Genomic DNA, 21968 nt, shown 5'->3' with positions numbered 1-21968 from the left:
CCCCCCCCCCCCCGGCCGAGATTCCACAATAAATGGTCTGGGCTTGGGCTGCCACGGCAGGGGTTTCCCAGCTGCCCCGGGCCGGGGGTGGTCAAGGGGGGCAGAAGAGGAGGCTGGGAATGCCTGAAATGGCTTGTGCAGTGAGGACACGGGAGGGTCTGGGGAGGGGAAGCTCTGCTCTAACACTGCCCCCCCCCCAGGAGTCGGGCTGCTGCTGGCTGCCCTCCATGTGGCTGCCCCAGGCCTAGTGCCTAGGCCCACCACGGTCCCCGGGGAGTGGGGTGCTGCAGCAGGGCCCCTCAGCCCCCTCCCCTTCTTAATCAGGCGCTCTCTTCCTGGCCAGAAAGAGACCTGCCGGCCGCTCAGCTCTGAGCGCCCAGCTGTGTTCTCCTGGCACATCTGCTGGCTGAGGGCTGCCGGCACCCCTTCTTCCCTTTGTGATCGCACACGTACCCTGTGCTGGGCGCTGTGCCAGCCGCCGTGCTGGCCACCTCGCTGCTGCCCGCTGCTGTCCCACCCGCTTCCCGCTAGGCCCCCAGATCTGGCAAGCACCCACCCAGTGTTGAGGGCAGTGTCCCTTGGACCTGCGCCTGACCGAGCCTGTGCCCTTAGGAAAGTCACCCTTGTGCCTAGAGCGTGGGGTCATAGCAGAGAACCCTTTCTGGACCCTCGAGGTTTAAGATGTCACATGTGGTGGCTCTGCAGAGGCCCAGTGGACACCTGGGCTGTGTTCCACCCGCGGCTCCTGGACCACCAGCCCAGCAAAGTACAGCGTGGCCAGAAACCCAGCTCTAGCAAAGACCCCAGCCCAGCCCCACCGGGGCAAGGCAGGACCCCATCTCTGTGCTGGGCCCCGGCCAGATGCCCGCACACTAATCCCTCAGCCCTGCAATCGGCTTGGGTCCCCCGCTGCCTCTCCTGTGGGGTCTGTACGGGGAACCATGCCCCCTGGCCCCCCAGCCTTGATTTTCTCATCTGCGAAGTGGCGTGAGGTTTGTAAAGCACGTGGCACAGGCTTAGCAATTGCAGCCAAGCCCAAAGAGAAGTGGGGGTGCTGGGTCCCGACTTAGATGTAGAGGTGGAACTGTGACCACCATTCTGGGTGTCTGCGGGTGGCTCTCCCATCCCCCCGGATGAGAGTATGTGCCCTGTGAGGGGAGTTACCCGTCCGGGGGCCAGGCTCCGAGGGGGCAGCTGGGGCGGGGCGGGAAGGGTGTCCGGTGCGGTGTGCAGGCCTCGGTGGTGGACAGATGGTGTCACTCAGCTGTCTCTTGTCTTCTCTATTTCTCTGGCTTCTCTCCCCCTCCCCTCCCCCCCCCCGCCCTGCTTTTGCCCCGGGTTTGGCCACGGGCAGTGCCAACATACGGCCCTTACGGTAGGTTCTGCTCTCGGTCTGCACGTCTGTCCTGCACGTCAGTCGTGGTCACCGTCACCGGCATGCCTCTCTCCTAGCCCATTCTCTGTGTTCCGTCTCCCCCTCAGGCACCCCCAGGCAGCAGAGCTCAGAGCCCCTGCCTGCCAAGGGCTGCCCCCCATAGAGTTTGCCTGCTTCCGTCCTGGTCTGTCACTGTTCTGGAATATGCCTTGCTGGGTTCTGGGGGCACGGTGCGTGTTCGTGGGAAATCCATAGCGGAGAACATGCAGGTGGAAAGGGCACGCCGGTTTGATTTTGAAGACCTGGGCTTATCTCTCACCTCTCGGTTTTGGGGCCGGGCCACTTCCCCCCGATGAACCCGTGGGGGGAGAGCTCCTTAGAGGGGGAGTTCGGAGGGGGCGTCTCAGGGCTGGCGGCTCCCGCCCTCTCAGAGGGGAGCTGGTGAGGATGTACGGGTCAGCCCCACTGTGGGCGCCGGCCCCTGGCTGCCCGTCCTGACGGAGTTGGTCAGCAGACTCAGGTGAAGGGGGACCCCTGGGGAGGGGGACCCTCCCTGACACTCCTGGCTTTGTGGGGCATGCTGCTCTCCACCCTGGGTCCCTTCCCACCAGCTGGACTTACCAGCCCCCCGCGGCTGCTCGCCTCCGCTGTGCACCCCGGCCAGAGGAGCCCCCTCTTTGCCTGTGCCTCCATGTGCTCAGGACCCCGTTCTCTTGTCGGGTGACACAGCCTTGGGGTGGGGGTCCGTCCCAGGTCGAGGGGCTCCCTGCCACCCCCGCCCCTCACCCCTGCCTCTGGGCTCTCACCCTGCAGGCCGCTGCGCCCCCATGAAGAGCATCTCCAGCAGCCTCAAGGAGACCATGAACCCCCACGACATCGTGCAGGACGCCATCCACAACTTCTCGCCCGCCTACCAGCAGTACACGCAGCAGTCCACCCTGGAGCCCGGCCCCGCGTGGCGTGGGGGCGCCCACGGCCTCTCGCGCTCCCACAGCCTCAGTGGCGCCCGCGACAATGAGAAGACTCTCCTGCTTAGCTCTGATGACGAGTTCTAGGTGCGGCTGCTGGTGGGGAGGATTGGCACCTGGGCCCAGGGCAGGGTGTGCCCCCCTCCAGCTCCGCGCGCGGGCCGGGAGGCAGGCTGGCACGGCTTTGACCTTGCCTGTTAATTTATTGGACCAGAAACACTCACCTATCGCTTCCAGAGGAACAGCCAGAAGCTGTCGGCCCAGGGGACAGCCCAGGCTCAGCACGAGCCTTCAGGAATATTTATACGTGGCCACCCCTGCACTGCCAGGCGAGGGACGGAGGACGCTGGGAGCGACTCCTGTGGCCCTGTGGCTTGTCCTGTGGCGGTGGCATGGTGGGACCAGCGGTGGCCACGGTGGACCAGCGGCCGCGGCCCTCTCAGCCCCCACGCGGGTCACCCCCTCCCCCATGAGACTTACAGCCCTGTCCCCGACACCGTGCAATACTCTGACCTGGGTTCTTTCCTGCCTGCGCCCTCCCTTGTGCCCCCGTCCACGCTGGATTAGCCTCGCCCTGGGCAAGAGGGGCAGGAGGGAACCCAGATGCTCCCTGCGGCCCCTCCTGTCCCAGGCCTGCCTAGCGTGCTGCAAGGACCAGAGCGACACCGAGAGCCCGTGTCCCATGTTGGAAGAGCGCTCAGGTGCATCTGGGCCCCTGTTGCCGAGGCCTCTCCAAGCAGGGGTCCCTGGGTCCCTGGGTGCCCTCTCCGTGGCTGCCCTTCTTGCCTGCGTCATGCCCCTTCCTCCTGACCTGCTGCGGGCAGCCAGCAGCCCACACTGCCCTATCACTTGGGGTCTTTCTTCTTGAGAGCATTTGGGGCAGAGCCCTTGCTTCCCGGCTGCTGAAAGGGTTGGCATCTCCCAGCTCCTCCTTCCCAGGCTGAGCCATGAGAACCTCCACAGGGTCCTGGGCTCTCCCTAGGGCTTCTCCTAACCATTTCAGGGGAAGGGTCTGAGTCTCCACATTTCCGACCAGCTTTGGGAGGAACAGCCCTACGGGAGGGAGGACGGAAGGAGGGGGCGTGCAGCAGGGAGCTGGGAAGCAGGAGGAGTGATCCCAGACTCCTCTCCCTGGCGCCGTATCTACACAGGGCCTGGTGTCCTGCCTCGGCTGGCCCCTCGGCCCATCTCTTCTGTGCCTTAGTCACATATGAAAGCTCCCCCTTCCTAGGCCCTCCGTCTGTCTGGCCGCAGACACTCCCTGGGGGCTCCCTCTCCAGCTGCTGGCACTCCGAGGATCCTGCTGTTCTGGGCCAGTCACCCTTGGACAGGCCTTAGGAGTGGCCAGGATCGCCCGTCCCCTCCCCTCGCTCACCTCCACACGCGTGTACCTGGGGCCTCCCTGGGCCGGAGCCCCCAGGCAGGCTGGGCTTAGACCCACCACTGTCGCGGGGGGAGCCTCTTGGCGGTGACAACGTAGGTTCCTACAGGCGGAGCATTCTGTCGTTTGGAACCCAGATGGCACTTGGTTTGGGCCGTACCAGCCTGGAGAAGGTGGTAGGGTGAGGAGGGCCGCTCCCTGGGGCACCAGACTTCACCGTGGGGTCTCTTCCTTTTTGTTCATTCCTGGAATGAAGTGTGCCAGGGGCCCGGTGTGGGATTCCACCCCTGTCGTCTTCCCAGGCTGCCGCCAGCCCTTGTGACCCAGCCAGCCCCCCAGGGTCTCGGAGGCCTGAGCGCAGGGGCCCGGAGCCCGGCTCTTGGGCCCTGTCTGGTGGGCCTGGCCGGCTGGGTACCAGGCTGCCCAGGGAGGCGGCAGGTGGGAGCAGACTGTCTGAGGAGCTCCTCGGTCCCCACTCCCCCCTTTTGCTTTCACCAATCTGTGATTCTCCTTCCAGGCCAAAGTGTGCTGCCGACTCTCTGCCCCCTGGCCTTGGCCTGCCCCGGCACTTGCTGGCTAGCACGGTTTGTGGGGGGCACGGAGGGAGGACTCGGGGGCAGGGAGCCAGTGGCCCCCGGGGAGTCAAGGGGCCAGCAACGTGTGCCCACCCACTCCACCCTTCCTTCCTAGGATGCGTAACCTTTTTTTTTTTTTAATTTCCTCCCCGATAGAGTAGCTCTTTGTACATAAAAAATACTTGAAAAATGAACTGTATGATGTATGAGAGGACAGAGTCCCCTAGTTTTGTATCTCGTGTGTGACTGCCATGAGTTCCACCAGAAAGCCGCTCTATTTTGGTCTCTGTGACATTTTAAATGCGTGACAGAAGTGAGCAAATAAAGTGAGAAATATATATATGAGATAATATAGATTGTATTGAAATCTCTTCTGCCTGTGGGTGAGGTTTTTTTCCTTCCTCTCCCCTGCCTCCCGGGTATGTGTTTGGGGGTGGGTTTCGTGGTTGTGGGCAGGGGTCTCCTAGGAAACCGGCTTCCTCCTAGGGTGTGATGTGTCGGTGATGGGGGAATGCACACTGCCAGAGACTGACGTTGGGGTCCGGGCTCCCACTGGATGCATGGTCTCCCTCTCCACCAGCCGGTGGGACCCAGAGGCTGCTTTGGTCACAAGCCCCCCCCCCCCATGCTGGCGTGTGCAGTTCCCTCTTCTGTCAGCCAGCCAGAGGGGGCCCCACCCCCAAACACTGGCAGCCCCATTCCTACAGGTGTCTCCTGGGGGCTTGAAGAGATCTCCAGGGCTCCTTACTCCTTGCAGGCTCTCTTCCTGCCTCCCTGGGCCCACCCTCCACCATGGGACCCTAGGTCCCTCCCCCTAGGGGCCCGCGGGCTGTGGGCTGCCAGGCCAGGTGCCTGGTCACACAGGGCACCTTCCGGCCACCCGCCTTTGGGGAGGAGGGGCTGGCCTGCTGACAGGAGCCCTCAGGAATGCGGCGTGGGCGGGGGAACTTCCAGCCAGCCACCAAACCCCACTTGTGGCTTCCTGCTGCCCTTTTGCAGGCCTGAGCTCAACATCCCAGGATCAGGGAACAGGATCACGGGCCTCAACCTGAGAGGGGGCGAAAGGCCAGTGGACCCAGCCAACCCATGTGGCTTGGCCCTTCCCCAAATTTCAAAGCCCACAGCTGCCACAGACGTGGCCTTTTCCCTCAGCCCAGCCCTGCCACCTCTCTGGACAAATCCTCCTCACTGCGGTTGTGAATGTCTGCGCTGCGTGTTAAAGCTTGTAGCCCCTCGGGTTCCCGGGTCTTGTCACACCTACGGCCTTCCAGTACCTTCGTCGTACACTGAGGCTGCAAGAAGTCCTCAGAAGTCACAGCTAGAAAAAGGTACACCTGGATTCAAACCCCGATTTCCCTGACCCACAGACCGCTATACTCTCCACAACTTTTCAGGGTGTCCCCGAAGGGCTGGCAGATTGGGCCGAAATTATAGCGAGTTTGGAACTCAAGATGAGACACACGGTTGCCTTTTAGGCCTGCAGGCTGGGACTGAAGAAGCCACTTCTCTCTCGGCCTCCCTGTGTCTTCAGGAACATGGGGAAAATATTTTCTACTTGGCTGTAGAAAGTCAGGCCTCGGTGGGAAAGTGCTGGAAAGATTACTCTTAAATCCGGGAATTTTCCTCTGGGCGGGACTGTTTATTCACTGAAGGGATGCCAGGGATTTAACCCTACATTTCATTGTCCTCCCGGCTTTGTCTTCCCCTGGGAGGTTCCAGGCAACCGGAAGGAAGAACAGAGGTTTTAGCACCACCCCACCCTCCAAACGCCCCAGCAAGAGCCAGTGAGGGCCCAAGGCACAGTTTCTTCATTTGCAAATCAGGGCTAGCTCTCCTCTCCAACAGAGGGTCCTGCCTGGGATTAGAAGAACTCCAGCTTCGCCCCGCATTCAGAACCATCCCACCCCACCAAAAACCATAGCCCAGGAACTTAGACTTCATCACTGTGGAAAAAGAGAACCTGACTTTATTCAGAAAGTCTACAAAATACAGAAGGCGGATAACTCGCTTACTGTAAGTCAGAAAATAAATAAATTCTGGGGGCCGGGCAAAAAAAATTTTTTTAACATTTTTTGGTTGTTGCCATCCGGCTTTCCCTAAATATAAGATAAAATGTGATTTATTTGCAGATATAAAATATAAAGTCCAGCCCAGGACCACGCACCACTTTTCCCAGGGAGTGGGTGCTAGGTTTCTGGCTGGTGAGAATAACTTAGATTCGTGCAATAAATAAAGAGCTGTATACCGGAGGGGGAGGGTTGGGGCTGGGCTCCCCAGGAGAATGGCAGTCAATGGCGGTGGCCACCAGGACACTTCCAGGGGGAGGGGTGGGATCCTTGGCTTCTCCGGACGCCCATCCCTGGCTGCAAGACCTCAGGATCTGTCTTCTCATCCTCCCACCTGCCACAGTGGATGGTCGCCTCCTTGGTCCCCTTTCTCTGCGGCTGGCCAGCTCCCTCCATCTCTTCCATCTGTATCACCTTCTCGGGCCCTCTACTTCTCTTCTTCTAACTCACAGAGGCGGCTCCCAGGCCAGGGAGGCCCTTCCATCATCCTTTCTGGTCCGTGTCCACAGTCCCCCTGACAACCCCGGTTGGTACCCTGGCTGGATCCCCTGGGGGCAGCAGTGGGAAGACCTGGCTTTTCCAGCTCACCCTAGGTGATGTCTAATGATTCTGTCAGTTTTGGAAGGCCAGGCACCCCCAGGCCTAAAGCAGAGGTGGGAGCATCAGCTTGCCAGCCCCAGGAGATATATATAGGAGCCAAACCTAGTCCTGAATTCTGGGAGGGTGCAGAAGGACTAGGGCGCAACAGGAGCAAACGCTTTACAGCGTTCTTCTCCCGGACCGCCCTTCTCTAATCCGCTCTGTATCCCATCCTCTGAGCCTAAGAAGGCTGGACTTTCAGCCAAAAGAGACCCCAGACTCCAACACCACCCTACCATTCTCACGAAAATTGTCCCACCCCAGGGCCACCTATTAGGGGCCACAACGAGGAAGACAGTAGGCTCGGGACGGAACATGTGTTCGCCACGGGGGCTGGTGGTTGCAGAGAAATGGCACTTGGGGACAGAGACCACGCTTAGGCACTTTGGGAAGGAAGTAAGGGTGGGGGGCGGGGGCGGGAGGGGCGTGGCTTGGAACGGGGGCGTGGCCGGATAGGCGGGGCGGGCACTAGGAGCAGGCTGCGGGGGCGGGGCCGGGGGCGGAAGCGGGGCCGGGCCCGGGGCCGGGCCCCGGGGCCGACTTGACGATGGTGATGACGCTGGCGGGCGCCACGAGAGCCGCGGGCCCGCGAGCGGCCACGGAGCGCGCGAAGCCCTGCAGCGCCTCGCACTTGCCGCGCAGCGCGTCGAGCTCCAGGCGCATGGCTGCGTTCTCGCGCGCCAGCTTGTCCACCTCGCGCTCCAGCTCGGACTTCTGCTTCTGCAGCTCCTCCTTCTGGCACACGCGCTTCACGCGGCAGCTGGCCGCGTAGCCTCGGTTCTTGAGCGTGCGGCGTCGCTGCTTGAGCCGCGTCACCTCCTCTGCGGAGAGCCCGCGCAGGTGCCGATTCAGCTCACGCACCGACAGCCCCATCAGCGCCTCGTCCGACAGGTGCGGCGTGTTCTCGCTCAGCTCACGCTTGATCTGGGGGTAGCAGGTTGGGTGCACGTGAAAACTAAGGCCCAGGGTCGCGCCCTGCCTGTGGGCCTTGGCCCTGGGCCTGGCGCTGGGCGCAGCAGGTGCTGGAGACGGCTCCCCCCCTCCCCCAGTGCTCCCCCTTCACCACCATAGGCCCTGACGTGGAGGTTGGACTTGCTCCAAGGCCCTGAAGTTGGCGGGGCGGGGGCGGGGGGGGGGGGAACGGGACAAGGAATCCAGAAAGGGGAAACTGGGCCAAACCAGGATCTGAACACAAAAGGAACCACCATGCTGGGGCTTGGCTCTAATTCTACCCCAGTGCCCCAGCCTGGACTCAGCCAGAGAAACCTGGCCGAGAAAGTACCTTTTAAGTCCTCTAGCCCAGGAAGCATTGTTCTGATGGGGAAGGCTGCCCAGAGGGGGAAGTGACCTGCCTCCGGGGGGCACACAGCCTATGACCAGAGCCCAGGCCTCTTAGTTTCCAGCCCAGGGCCCTTCCGGGGGCCCCATGAACACCTGAAGCCTGCTGAGCCACCCTTCAGGATTCCAGGAACTGAAGGGGAAGCTGGGATGGGACAGTCAGCCTAGACAAGGAGGACAGGGACAATAGGGGCTGCCTCCTCACCTTCAGGGCTTTGCTGGATAAGGGATCCACAGACATGTTTGCCGAAGGTGTCCTCTGGGCTGAGACCTAGGAGAGAGAGGCGACCACGGTCACTTTCTTTTCTACTTTGAATACAACCCAAACTCACCTCCTTGGCATTCAAGGCCTCTGCTGGTATGGAAGTCCTGTCATACCACCTTTCTCTGTCCCAGTGGTCCAGCCACAGTGGCCCCTTTGAATGGTTCATTCCAGCCTCAGGGCCTTTGCACTTGCCGCTCTCTTTACTGTTGTCTTCCTTCTCATCTCTCCACAGTGACTCTTCATTGAGAGCGCTGCCCAATGTCACCTCTTCGAAGTGGTCTTACCATCCCGGCTAAACACCTCCTGTATCATCACATCACCCTATCGCTAACCCTCATAGTCACCTCTTCCGCAATTATTTTGTTTGGTTACTTGGTTATCTGTCTCTGTCCCACTTCTCCTCCACCAAAATGCAAAGTCAGGAGGACTGCGGTCTTGCCTGTTCTACCATGACATCCATGTGCCTAAATCGGTGCCTGGCACGTAGCAGGTGCTCAATAAACAGGCATCAAGTGAACAGACCCCCCCACCACCACCATTCTCCCACAGGGGGTCCAGAGCTGCCTACTCAAATTATTTAACTTTTCACTAAAGTATAATCTATATACAGCAAAGTACACAAACCACATTTGGGGCACCCAGCTGGCTCAGCTGGTAGAGTGTGTAACTCTTGATCTCGGGGTCATGAGTGAGCCCCGCGCTGAGCATAAAGCTTACTTAAAATATATATATATATGCTAGTCAATGATTTTTCAGAGTCCAACCAGCACCCCATCAAAATAAAACGTAACAGTCCCTTCCCCTCTCCCCCAGCCCATGCCCTCCTCACCCCAATCTGTCTTGGGAAATCTTCCCCCGCCGGCTGCTATCAGCACTCACTCAGCACGGCCTGGGCAGACAGGGCAGCCATACCTCAACCTACGAGGGGCCCTGGGGCCCTCAGTGTCCCCCCCCACAGGCCTGAAAGCTCCATGTCCCTTTGACAAAAATTTTTTGAGCATCTACTCTATGCCAGACATTGGCAATGGGGAGACATGGCGGGTACATTCTGGAGGCCAGTGGCCATGGTCCGGGTCCAGGAAGGGGACTGTCTCCCAAAGCCCCCTTGAAAGCAGCAGTCCTCCCTGTCCCCAGCAGATCTACCCTTCTCCCCCTTCATTGCTGGCCTGTGTCTCCTCACCTGATAATCCCCACAGGGAGGCACTGGTGGTGAGGAGCGAAGGGGGGGAGATGCCCTGTGGCCTGAGATCCAGCGTGCGATTGACCTCATTAGCAACACCCGGGACGCTGAGAGCAGCACGGGCAAACGGGGTCCAAAACCCGGCTTCTCGAGCTTTCTGTGGGGCCCACCTCACAGCCTCAGCTCGGCCTCTGACACATTCCCGCAGGCCCCCGGGTGTCCCTGGGACACGCTGTGGAGAAATGCGAAGTGCACGGACTTTGGTGCCAGCGACCGGTGGGGCCTTCTGATGGTGGTTCCACCCACTAGCTCTGACTCTGGCCGGTCAGGTAACTGCTCTGTGCCTGTTTCCCCAGGGGTGAGCCCCAGAGTGTGTCAGGTCACTCATGTTACTTCCCTCTCAGAACCCTCCCATGGTTCCCATCTCACTTGGAGCCAAAGCCAAAGTCATCACAATGGCCCACAAGCTGCTGCATGGTGTGGCCCAGCGCAGGCCTCTGACTGCAGCTCCTGCTTCGTTCTCCTTCCCTCACTCGGCTCCGGCCACACCCTCCTCCTTGCTGTTCCTTGCACACACCATGCACGCTCCTCCCCAGGGCCTTTGCACTGGCTGCTCCCTGGGCCTGGCTCTCTCTTCTCCTAGATGGCCACAGAGCTAGTTTCCTCACCTTCAGGCCTCTTTTCAAATCTCCTGTTCTCACTCAGTTTAGAATTCCCAGTCCCTGGTATACACACACACACACACACACACACACACTCTCTCTCTCTCTCTCTCTCTCTCTCTCTCTCTCTTTCTCTCCCTCTCTCTTCACCTCCCTTCCCTACCTCATGTTTCTCCACGGTACTTTCCACCGTATGTATTCTTATTCGTCCGTGGTACATATTTGCTCGGAGTCTGCCTCCCCATTTGAGGGCCAGCTCCACGGCAGTGAGAGTCAGCCTGTCCCCTGCTGCGCCTCCAGTGCCCACAGCCCGGCACACGTGCTCAAGGAATGGTGGTTGAATTCTCAGGGTGATTCAGGCCGAGGTGCAGAAAGCCCCCGGCTTCTCTGGAGTCCCCCAGCTCCTCCGGACCCATACAGCCGGTGGGGGGGTGGTCTGACACCCCAGAGGGAAGCAAGGAGACAGGAGGGGGAAGGTGGCATGCGAAGAGATCCCCTCATAGAGGCAGCCACCACGGCCCTCGGGCTGGGAAGGTCTTCAGAGGCACGCAAGCTTCTTATGGTGTCGCTGAGGCCCAGAAAGTCCCAAGTCAGGACCCTGGCCTTTCACAGACGCCACCTGGAAACGTTCATACACCCCACCAATCCTACCCTTCAAAACAGTCCTCTTAAAGGGCTGCCTCCCCCTCCCACACACACATCTAGGGAGGGCCTAGAATGCTCTCCTGCTGGCCTCAGCTCATCCTCCACACAGCAACCTGAGGATCTTTCCAGCGTGTGACTCTGGCCATGTCACCACCCAGAGGAAAACCTTCCCTGCTCCTTACTATCCCTGGGACAGAGTCCAGGCCTACCTGTGTGGCATCCCAGGCTTGCCTGCCATCACTGCCCACCTCCGTCTGGCACTTCTGCCCCACAGAATTTCTTTCACTTCCTCTCTCCCACACTTTATTGCTTCTGGGCAACTCTACACGCTGTGACACTTCTCCCCTGAGCTTAACTGGCAGATCCCTACTCATCCTTCACCCCTTGGCGCAGATAACTCCTCCTCCAGGAAGCCCTTGGGGACCCACAGAACTTCTTAGGTGCCACCCACCTGAGCACTTCTCTCCTATCTTGTAATGGTCTGTTGCCTTGTCTCCCCCCCAGACACGAAGCTCTGCGGCAGGAAAGCAGTTCTGGGCGCTGAGGCCACCAGCACTGGGCCCGGCAGGGGGCAGGCACTGGTGAGATGGGGGTGGGTGGTCTGTCACACCATGACCCCACTTGTCAGTGTCTGAACCGAGGGCCAAGCCCAGCGTTCTCGCTGAACGCTGTCCAGGAGAAAAACCTCCTGCCCTGTCTCCAAACCCTTCCCCCTTTTCCACCTGCTTCCTTGCTTCTGCTTGGCAAGGACTATACACGGATGCTAGGAAGATGGGAAGGCGGAAGGGGTTCCACCCTCATGATGCCTGGCCCCCAGCGGGGGGTATGGGAAGCAAGGAAAGGAGCAATGGATTGAGGCAAGCCTGCGTTGGAGTCCTAGCCCTGTCTTCGCCAGGTTGTGCGACCTGGGGCAAGGTCCACCTCTCCGGGTCTCCACTTTTCCAACTGTAGGATCAGAACAACACCTGCCCAGTGGTCCAAACTGTAGGGGCCAGTGAGCATCTGGGGGTTACGAGCATGGCTCAGTCCGTCCAGGAGCGGTCAGGCCAGTAGCACGCGCTGGGACCTCGCTGGGACTCAGCATTGCCTGGCCGGCTGGGGTCACACAGGACAGGCCCCTGGAGGGCCTCCGGCCCCGCCTCCTCACTTAGCCCAAGAGGAAGGGGCATCTCTTGCCTGAGGTCTCACAGCAGGTAAATAAATGGTCCTGACCCCCAATTCAAGGCCCTTTCTTCAGTGCCAGCCACATCCCCCCCACCCCAATTTTTTTTCTTCTTCCCTTTAAGCCAGCAGAGTCAACCTCCAAGGTCTGCAGGCTCCCAACGTTCTTTTGGAGGCACAGGGAATGAACTTACTCTCGGGGATTGACAGCGGCCAAGGCCAGTCAGCGGCCACCAGCCCTCCTGCACTCCCCTCCCTGGCCCCTAGTCCACTCCAGAGACATCCTGTAGACGGCCCACCCACTGGCATGGGCTCCTCTCTGGCTGCTGAGCCATTCTGCTTCCTCTGTGAGGACAGAGGGAAAAAATGTGTTTTCCTGGGCCTTGGCAGCCAGCACTGGTGCAGCCTCCTCCCTGCTGGAAGGGGAGCAAAGCTGGGAGAACCCAGCACCGCGGGGTAGCAGGGGCCTTGCATTCTAGCTCTGGTTCTGCCACCCACTCACACTCGCTGCACCACTTCAGATCCGTCACTCCCCTCTCCGGGCCTCAGTTTCCCACCATGCCAAACCTCCACCGAGCCTATAGTACCTTCCAGCCCTGATTATTTTGGAGTTTTGAGTGTCAGACTCTGGTCCAGAATGGAGCTCCAAGACCACCAACAGAGTGGAGGCCCTGGAGGAAGGGAAAGGCAATCCCTGAAGGCTTCCTGGAGGCAGGGGCAAGAGAACACAAACTCTGAGACTGTCAGCCTTGACCATCCCTCTGCTCCACCTGCACAACCAGGACCCACTTCCCCTTTCAGCTGAACTATGACCACAGCCGCCTCGTCACTGGCCTCTAGTCTTGCTTGCCTCCACTGCCGGCCCTGCCGTCTGTCCTCCCTGCAGAGCTGTCCGAGGGAGCACTGCTGACAGCTGACACCAACCTACAAACCGGCCCAGGCTCAGCCCATTTCAAAACCCTGCCATGCCAGCCTCCCCTCCGGCCCACACAGTGGGACCCCCAGGTCTCCATCGGATGCTCTCCACTCTCTCCCAGGATCCTTATGCTCACAACAAGTGAAGGAATGGCCAGTAAACCCTACCATCCTTGTGCCTTTCCCATAGGGAGTGTGTCTGTGTGTGTGTGCAAGGGAGGCTGGCACCTGGGTCCTGAAGGATCTGCTCACTTTTGGGAGACAGCTTCAAGAATCCTGTAGCCCCCCTCGGGCTTCCGGCCTCCCAGGAGTTCCCAGGCCTGTTTCTCCGAGTGTTGCGAAGTTCTTCCAGGCCATGTACCTACTCATTCATTCATTTCATCAGCAAACCTCCGAGAAGCGCCTACTCTGTGCCAGACTTGCTGCTGGGTCCCAAAGACCCAAAGATGAGTCACAACCCCTGCCCCGAAGGGCTTTGTAGATGACCATCACTCCATCTGACCACCCAGCTCACTGGTCACCTCCTCGGGGAAGCCTCCCTTGATTGCCCTGGCTAAGTCAGAGCCCTGTTATAGACTTTCAAATCGCAGTGCCTTCTGCCTCCAGCTACCCACCTCAGCTGTGGTTTTGCATTTAGTTCGGTAGCTCTTTCTCCAACTTTGTCTCCCCCTCCTTGTCAGTGAACTCACAGAGGGCAGGCTCTGGGTCTGGTTTGTTCACTGTCTCATACCCAGCGTCGGGCTCATGACAGGCTCCGCGGCAATGCAGGCTCAGACTGTCAGGACTGAGGGAGGTACGGGAGCGCCTAGTGGGTCCTAGACCTTAGGGGAGGCCCGAGGGGATTCAGTGGGAGGTCGAAACTCTCAGAGCTAGCTTTCCATCTGTGAGCCAACCAGCCACTTCCCCTTGTCCCCTGACCCCCCGCCCTACTGGGGGATGTTTCCTGCCCAGCTTTGAAGGATGGGCCTCCCTGGTTCCTGTGCTCCCTGGCTGCCACCTCCCTTACTCAGACCCTATACTCCTGGACATCCCTGGCTCCAGCCTGGGGCTGTTGGCTCTTCTTTCTCTTCCACAGGCTGTGTGTGGAGGATGCCATACTTTCCCAGTCTACACCCATCCTGCCACCCTACATACTGCTTAGTTCCTGCTGCAGGAGACAAGTTCCCAGCTGTGGAAGCAGAGCTCGCCAGGGCTCAAAGATTCAAGGTTAAAAGATCATCTGGTTTCTCACCCCAGTAAACTCAATCACCCCCCCCCCATGGAAGCTGTGTCGGTGGAAGGGGTGCAGAAGGAATCTCTAACCCCCATCTCATCCCATAGGGAAGATGGGGAAAGAGGGCTAGGTCAGGACCCCCCCCTCACATATTAACCCCTCATGGACCAAGACCACGTGTACCACTGCCTGCTGACCATGCCTCTCCCAGAGTGAGGACTCTGGGTCCTAGGGCTGGCCCAGGCCTTCAACTAGCTCCTCAGGTCCAACCATCAATAGGTCTGTCTGACTAATCCCACCTGTGAACTGAAACCACCAGAAGAGCAGAAACCAGCTCCACCCCATCCTCCCGGTCTCACCCTCCCCGACCCAGCAGGTACAACCTCTGAAACCCAGACCAGCCAGAGCAGCCAACAGAGAGGAGGCCAGGGATTCCTTCCCACCTCCCACCTTTGTGGTGGGTTTTCTGGCCCTTCTTCCTCCTGAGAGGGAGGGGATGGGCGACCCTGGGGATGAAGGAGAGTCCCCAGGCTCTGCCTTCCCCAGGCAGCTGGAAAACCTGGGGACAAGGACAGGCACCAGCCCACTTTGTTGCCAGACCCATTAGGGTGCCGAGGCCAGGGGTGGCCCTCCCATCTCACCCCCCAGCCCAGCCGGGTGGAGCCTTTGATACTTTGCCCCACCCTGTGGCTGCAGGCGCTGGCTCTGGGCGGGGGACAAACACCACAGTCACATGGCCATGTCCCTGGGAAACTCCAGGGACAGCAAGGGCCTGGTGGCAGGCTGGTTGGAAGGGGACAGCCCGAGGGAGAATTCCCGTATTCCCGTGTGACCATGGAACTGGCCACTTCCCTCGATCGATTCCTTATTCCGCGTTTATTCCTGGGAGCACACTCTCCCCGAGGTACACAGGCCCCAGGGTCTTCACCGCCCTGGGAGCGCGCGGGCAGACACAGACACCACGCACACACACACACACTCTCTCTCTCTCTCTCACGCACGCACCGGGCAAGATACGAGCGACACTGGCCCGGGAACACACACGCACGCCCGCCTTCGGACGTAAACAAACCGCGCACGCACGGCCAGCGGGCACCGGTCCAGGGACTGTTCTCACCGAGTCACGTACGTGCACACACCGCCCCCGGCCCCGCCTGGGCGGACGCTGACGCTCGCCGGCCTGCGCTGCCCCTTCCTGCCCGGCTCGGCCGCCGCCCCGCGCGCGCCCCCAGAAGGGGCCCGTCACCACCGCACCCCGCCAAGCCTGCCCGGGCCCCGTCTCGGTCCCCCCAGACCTCTGGCCCCCGCTCCCCCAACCCCCCGTGTTCACCCCCTCCCTCACCACCCCCCCGCCAGCCGTCCGGGCGAGGGATACACCGGAGCGCAGACGGAGCGGGCCCCGGCGCCCCGCCCCAGGCATGTTCCCGGGCGCGGGGACTCCGCCGCCTCGGGTTTCGCGCGCCCGTCCCCGTCTCGAACCCGCGTCCCTCACCCGTCTCTCGGCCCGCTTCGCCTGGCGCCCCGGGCACGCGCGGCTGCCGCTGCCGCTGCCGTCCGGGCTTGCTGTCCCGGCCCGCGTCCTGGTCCCTCTCCCCTCCGGTCCCAACCGCGCGTCGCTGCGAGCCGGGCTCCCGAGCGCGCCGCGCCGAGTTTTGTTGTGGGGCGGGCGGCGCGGGGGGCGGCGCGGAGTTGTAAGGCGAGCTTCCCGGAATTACTCACTCACAGGATTCCTTTCATTCATAAAAACCCAGTCATGCGGTGACGTCACCGCCCTGCGGTCCCTCCTGCCCCGGAGCGGCCTCCCAGCTCTCGGCCCCGCCTCCAGCTGGCCCCGCCCCGCCCCGGCCCCGCCCCCACAAGGCCCCATTCCTCCACCTCCACCCCCACCCCAGCGCGGGCCGGGATTCTCAACCCCTGTTAGAACATCGGCCGGGCGCATTCACGTGATACCTCGCGAGAGCCGCGTGGGCGGAGGTGTCATTTGTCTCATTTTGCAGTCGACAGCCCCGTGCCTCTTCTCCTTTCAACCTACACCCTCTGCCTTGATGATCTCATCCAGTCCCGTGGTTTTAAATGCCAACCATATGCCCATGATCTCCAAAGAGCTTCTCTGAGTTTTGGGCTGCCCACTGAGCACCTCTCTCTGGGAGCCCGATGAGGATGGCAAAAATCCAGCTCCCAACCACCAACCCTACCTCAGCTCCCTGTACCCCCAGACTTCCCAATTTCAGTTGTTCAAGCCCATTCCTCTTTCTCCCTCCTTCCCCACTAGTCAGGCTGGTTCTACTTCCAGCACCATCCAGCACCATCCAGCACCTGACCACTCTTCCTCACCCCCAATCCTACCACCTGGCCCAGGCACTATCAACTTACCTGGACAATGGCAGCAAGCCTCCTGATAGCCTCCCCACTTTGCCCCTGAAGCCTTTTTTCACACACAGAAGTTCTTCTTAAAACAAGGATAAGATTCTTTCTCACTACACCCACCCTCTGGTTTAACACCCTCAATGGCTTCCCTTTGCATTTAGAATATAAACTATACTCCTTTCGCTCTATAGGGCCCTAAGCCATCTGGCCTTTACCCAACTCTAAAGCCTCACCTCCTTCGATTCTCCCCTCACCCACTACTCTTCAGCCACGCTGCCCTTCCTCCTGTCTTTCAAACACACCTAACTTATTCCTACCACAGGTCCTTTGCATTAGCTATGTCTTCTTCTGTTCACTGCCCAGCTCTTCCTCATCTCTCAGGCCAGCTTGGAAGTCACTGACTCAGAGAGGCCTTTCCTATCTGCCCTGCCTAAAAGAGCCCCCACTTCTGAAATATGTTCTCATATTACCTTACCATCTCCATAAGGTATTAACTTGCTTACATTTACTTACTATTTACTGTCTATCTTCCCCAAACAGAATGTAAGTTTCTTGTCTACCTTGTTCACCACTGCATGTCCTGTGCCTAGAACACTGCTCAGCACATATGGAGCCCTCAATAAATACGTGTTGAGGAAATATATCAGTGGAGGCTCAGAGACGTCAAGTGACTTTCCAAAGTCACCCAGCTGCAAAGTACGAGAACTAGAATTTGAATCTGGACCTGATGGATTCCAGGTCCAGATATGTGGACCTTGCCCAACTGAGTGGGTACCAGTACAAGCGTGAGGGTCATATTCAGTGCCTGGAGCTCCACTCAAAAGGGGTAGCTTTGGGGGGCAAAATGGGGGAGTACTGCGGTTCATCCTCCCTTGTCCTCGCTCATGCTGTTTTCATTGCCTGAAGTGCCTGTCCCTCCAACAGCCACACCTTCTGTGAAACTGACATCACGGCGCCTACCTTATTTTACGGTGTAAGGGTTAGGGCCCCTGGAGCAGGTGGTCTTTGTGTGGCGCCTTGGTCCCTGGCAAGACTCTTCCTTCTCTTGATAGAGTAGAATTTGATGTCAGAGCCCTCATTATGCCTTCCTGCCTCTGCACCTAGGTCCCCCTGGGATTGTGACTACTATCTCTTACCTCCTGAAGGCCTTGGGTTTCATATGCAGGTTGGCCCACTAGCTTCCCAAGTGACCAAATGTGGCAAATTTGACACTCAAACAACTCCCTCCCCCAACCGATTGCCCACTTGACCTACCTTTACACATCTCACAGAGCCACTCATATTACCTCTCGGGATACAGAAGTTCGTGATTTTAGAAACTACACGATTGTGATTGTTGGGCTTTCTACCCCCCACCCCCACCGTTTTCTATGAGCTTCTTAAGAGCTGAGACCATTGTAGTGAATGAAAGAATGAATCTAGTGATTCATTCAGTAGTGAATGAATCCCCAGTGACCTGCACAGCACCCCAGGACACCCTGCTGCCTAAATCCTTTGCTCCCATCCCCAGCCTGCCCATGTCAGGGGGTCAACACTTCAGTACCCGCTCGGCAGAGACTGCTTGCCCACAGACATGACGCCCTTTCTGGTCAAGGTCAAGGGACATAGTGCAATGTCATATTTAAAAGTGGCAGCTCTGTGGCTTGAAAGGAGGATTCCTACTGGACAAATGTAGGACAATTCGAATATTCAAAAAAAATAACAGTAATGATGGATCATAACTCATTAAATAAGAGAAGAATCGATGAGCCCACACTAATATGAATGAATGAATGAATGAATGAATGAATGAATAGAAGAAGACAAAGCTCCTCCTTCCAGTAGAAGGAACGATGGAGTTAGAAAATGACCATTAGGCAAGCATTCTAGTAATAATGAATTCCAAGAAGAATCATCAGTGGATATGAAAATTTGATGAGAAACGTGAAATTTTATAGTTCTGAAGTATTAACCTAAATATATTTTTTTAAAGGACTATTTGAGAGAGAGAGAGAGCACAAGCAGGGGGGAGGGTCAGGAGGAGAGGGCAAGCAGACTCCCCACTGAGCAGGGAGCCCAACATGGGGCTCATCCCAGGACCGTGAGATCATGACCTGAGCCAAAGGCAGACACGCAAACAACTGAGCCACGCAGGCACCCCCCCCCAACTATAATTATTAATTAGAAATGGAAAGATAGTCATTCTACTATGGAGATACCTGGCAGATACCATTTTCATTAAGTGATCAAAGTTCCTTTCAGCAGTAATGGGACAAACTGAAGCAGGTACCCCCCTGAAGGAGGCCCTGAGGAGGACACAGCCTCACTTCTGTGGGACAGTGAATGTGATCGTGAGGAAACGGGAGACACACCCAGAGAGAATCTGATCAAATAACTGGACTGTACCCTTTAAAAAATGCCAAGATTGGGGCGCATGGGTGGCTCAGTCAGTTGAGCTTCTGCGTTTGGCTCCAGGTCATGGTCTCAGGGTCCTGGGATCGAGCCCAGCGACAGGCGCCCTTGCTCAGCGGGGAGCCTGACTCTCCCTCTCCCTGTGCCCCTCCCCCCGCTCATGCTCTTTCTCTCTTCTCAAATAAATGAATAAAATCTTTTAAAAAAGTAAAAATAATAAAATTAAAAAAATGACAAGATCATGAAAGACAAAGACAGGACTGTTCTAGATTAGAGGAGACAGGACAACTGAGTGCTGTGTGGGATCCAGGATTTTCTGTTGATATGAAGGACATTAGGAAGGTAGTTGGTAAAGTCCTGATAAGGTCTGTAGACCAGCTAATAGCCTCTTACAGATGTTGATTTCCTGATTAGGTAAAAGAGGGTTAGGTAAGAGAGGGTCCTCGATTTTAGGAAACACGTGTTGGACTATTTAGAGGTAAAGGGACATCGTGCCTGAAATTTAGTCTCAAACGGTTCAGAACAAGATAGGGAACCATAAAGATCACGTGGCTAAATATTACCAGTTAGGGAATCTGGGTGAAGAACATACAGAAATTCTGTCATTCCTGCGATTTTTGTTTTAACAGAAGTGATTTTCCTCTGTTTTGTTTTGTTAAGTAGGGGCCCTCGGGGTAGTCCGAGGGCTCAAATCCTGGCCTCTACCCCTCACCAGCTGAGTGACTGAATCTCTCCCCGTCTCACTCTCCTCCTTTGTAAACCGGGCTTACTAATAGTGCCGATTTCATGGATTGTGAAACAATTTAATGTGTTCACACTTAGAAGCATGTAACCCAGTGCCTAGTGTGGGATAAGACATCGATAGATATTGGGTGAGAGAGAGATGAGTCTTCTGGAGTCCCCTGGAGAAACCTGGCCCTTCCCCAGTGCTGACCCCGCCCACAGGGCAGGGCGGGGCCTCCTCGTCAGTTTCTAGGGAGGGACTGACTGCCTCTGCCAGCTAAGTCCCCACAACTCTGACTGGTTCAGCTCACCCACTGGTCATCTGGCCAAGGGTCTAAAACCCCAAATAGCACCCAAGCATATCCCTGCGGGACCCCAGCCCTCCGTAGGTGCTCAGGAACAGGGACAGGCTTGACCCAAGCCTGGATCTGCACCTCATTCACACCCCTGGCTGAACCCAGTGTGGGGCATCCCTCGTTCCCAGCCTCGGTTTCCCCATCTGCAGTGAAAGCCAAGGATTAGGTCAGTGATTTCGAAACCATCTCAAACCACAGTAAACTTTCTTCAAAGGAAAGTTGACTCGACCGTGTGTTCCACATTGTAAAAATAGCTGCGGAGAGGACCAGTGCTGGCTTGGACATTTCCGCTCGGGTGTTCTCTGGAGGCCCTTCCTGCCCTGAGATGTGATTTCCAGGCCCCCAAGAGCTCCTGTCCCTGGACACTGGGCCCTCCCCAGCCCCCTTAGCAGGGCAGCCCTCTGTCACTGAGCCAGGTCCCACTTTTGAGGTAGGTTCCTCTGCTGGGTGGGAGCGATGTCAGGGGATCCTTCCTGGCACCTCGTCTTGTTCCCACTTCTTCATGCCTCACATGCCTCGTAGCAGCTTATGACTGCGTAGGACTTGTTGCTATGACTATGTTGCTGACATGCGCCCTAGGGGCCAGGCACCATGCTAAGTGCCTAGGACCTGTCTGTGCCCTGTAAGTTTCCCCAGCCCTTTCCTCCCCCTGCTAAATAAACCAACGATCGCCCCAAATTACCTGCACTTTCTTCACATTTCAGTGTCTTCATAACTTAATTTTTCCTTCTCACAAAAGCCCTCCCTGTTGTGGGTGGGCAGTGGGGGCCCAAATGATCGGCCTCCTTCTAGAGCAGAGGAAATGGACCCATTTGTGGATTCAGCAGCTGCCCAGAGAGCAGCCGGTTGCTGGATGCGCAGCGCCTGGTCGCCAGTAATCCTCGCCACCGTTTGGGGACTTAGGTGTTACCATCGCCTGCGGAAGAGACATCGGAACTCTGAGAGGTGAGATATCACACAGCCAGTCCCTGGCAGAGGACGATTTGAACTCAGGTTGGTCTGATGCGAGGGCAGAGCTGTCCCTCGCTGCCTCTGCGGCATAACCCCTGGGCTTTGTTGGGGAGCCATCTGAGCGACTCCAGCACTCCCTGTGGGCAGCCCTGGCAGGGATCCGGTACAGGAATCCGGCCCTTCTTCTTCCCTCCTACTTTGAGATCCTAAGGCTCACTGGGGAGGGACTGGCAGAGGGTGTCCCTGCACTAGGGACTGGCAGAGGGTGTCCCTGCACTGGGCTACTGTCTGTGAGGGTAGCCCTGGGTCTGGGGTCTGGCCCCTGGGTCAGGCCCCAGGGAAAAACTGCACTGCTTCGTCCCCATTTCCACCTGCAGAAGGGGTGGCCAGCTGAGAGGCCGGGCCCCGACCCCCTGCCCCTGTCCTTCCCCTTTCCTCTGCCCTGCAGAAGCTGTCCCAAAGCTGCCTCTCCTCTTCCCAGACCCTCATGCCTACCCTCCAGCACTGACATTTCCCCAAGCGGCTGCCATCCCCAACCCGCACCCTGCCCGGCACCTTTCACTCCTCATCGGTCCCAGCCCCAGCCTCGCCTTTTCTTCCCTTTTACGGCCCAACCTGCCTCGCCACCTCTGAGCTCTCCTGCCCCCTCCTCTTCCCCACCCTGCAGTCTGGCTCCAGCCCCACCATCCATTGAAGGGACCTCTTTGTGGCTGAATCCAGGGTCCATTTTCCCTCCCGATCTAGCCTGTTCTTTGACAGCACTTGACCTTGTGGCTCTCTCCCCTCAGCTTCTCAGG

The 21968-nt window shown here is 58.3% G+C and overlaps 2 protein-coding genes across 5 annotated transcripts in view; one reads left to right on the top strand and one right to left on the bottom strand.

Annotated features, from left to right (window-relative positions):
- The window catches only part of TMEM184B (transmembrane protein 184B), a 52552-nt gene extending 47882 nt beyond the window's left edge, over positions 1-4670 (top strand). For 3 of the 4 annotated variants that reach the window (XM_040637525.1, XM_040637528.1, XM_040637527.1), the window contains exon 9: positions 2189-4670. In XM_040637525.1, coding sequence (XP_040493459.1) covers positions 2189-2430 — 242 coding nt within the window. In that variant the 3' untranslated portion in view covers positions 2431-4670. The remainder of the gene's footprint in view (positions 1-2188) is intronic. The other variant, XM_040637526.1, reaches the window with a different exon arrangement.
- A 2802-nt stretch (positions 4671-7472) lies between these two features.
- MAFF (MAF bZIP transcription factor F) lies at positions 7473-16061 on the bottom strand. Its single transcript, XM_040637086.1, has 3 exons — positions 15876-16061; positions 8548-8613; positions 7473-7928 (listed from the first exon to the last, which is right to left on the bottom strand). Exons 2-3 carry the CDS (start codon positions 8581-8583, stop codon positions 7473-7475), a joined length of 492 nt encoding a protein of 163 aa, XP_040493020.1. The 5' UTR covers positions 8584-8613; positions 15876-16061.
- Positions 16062-21968: the final 5907 nt, after the last annotated feature.

The sequence above is a fragment of the Ursus maritimus genome, unplaced genomic scaffold (genome assembly GCF_017311325.1).
Source record: "Ursus maritimus isolate PB19 unplaced genomic scaffold, ASM1731132v1 scaffold_21, whole genome shotgun sequence".
Classification (NCBI taxonomy): Eukaryota; Metazoa; Chordata; class Mammalia; order Carnivora; family Ursidae; genus Ursus; species Ursus maritimus.
Note: the sequence above shows the minus strand (reverse complement) of the source record. Positions and strands in the feature narration are given on the sequence as shown.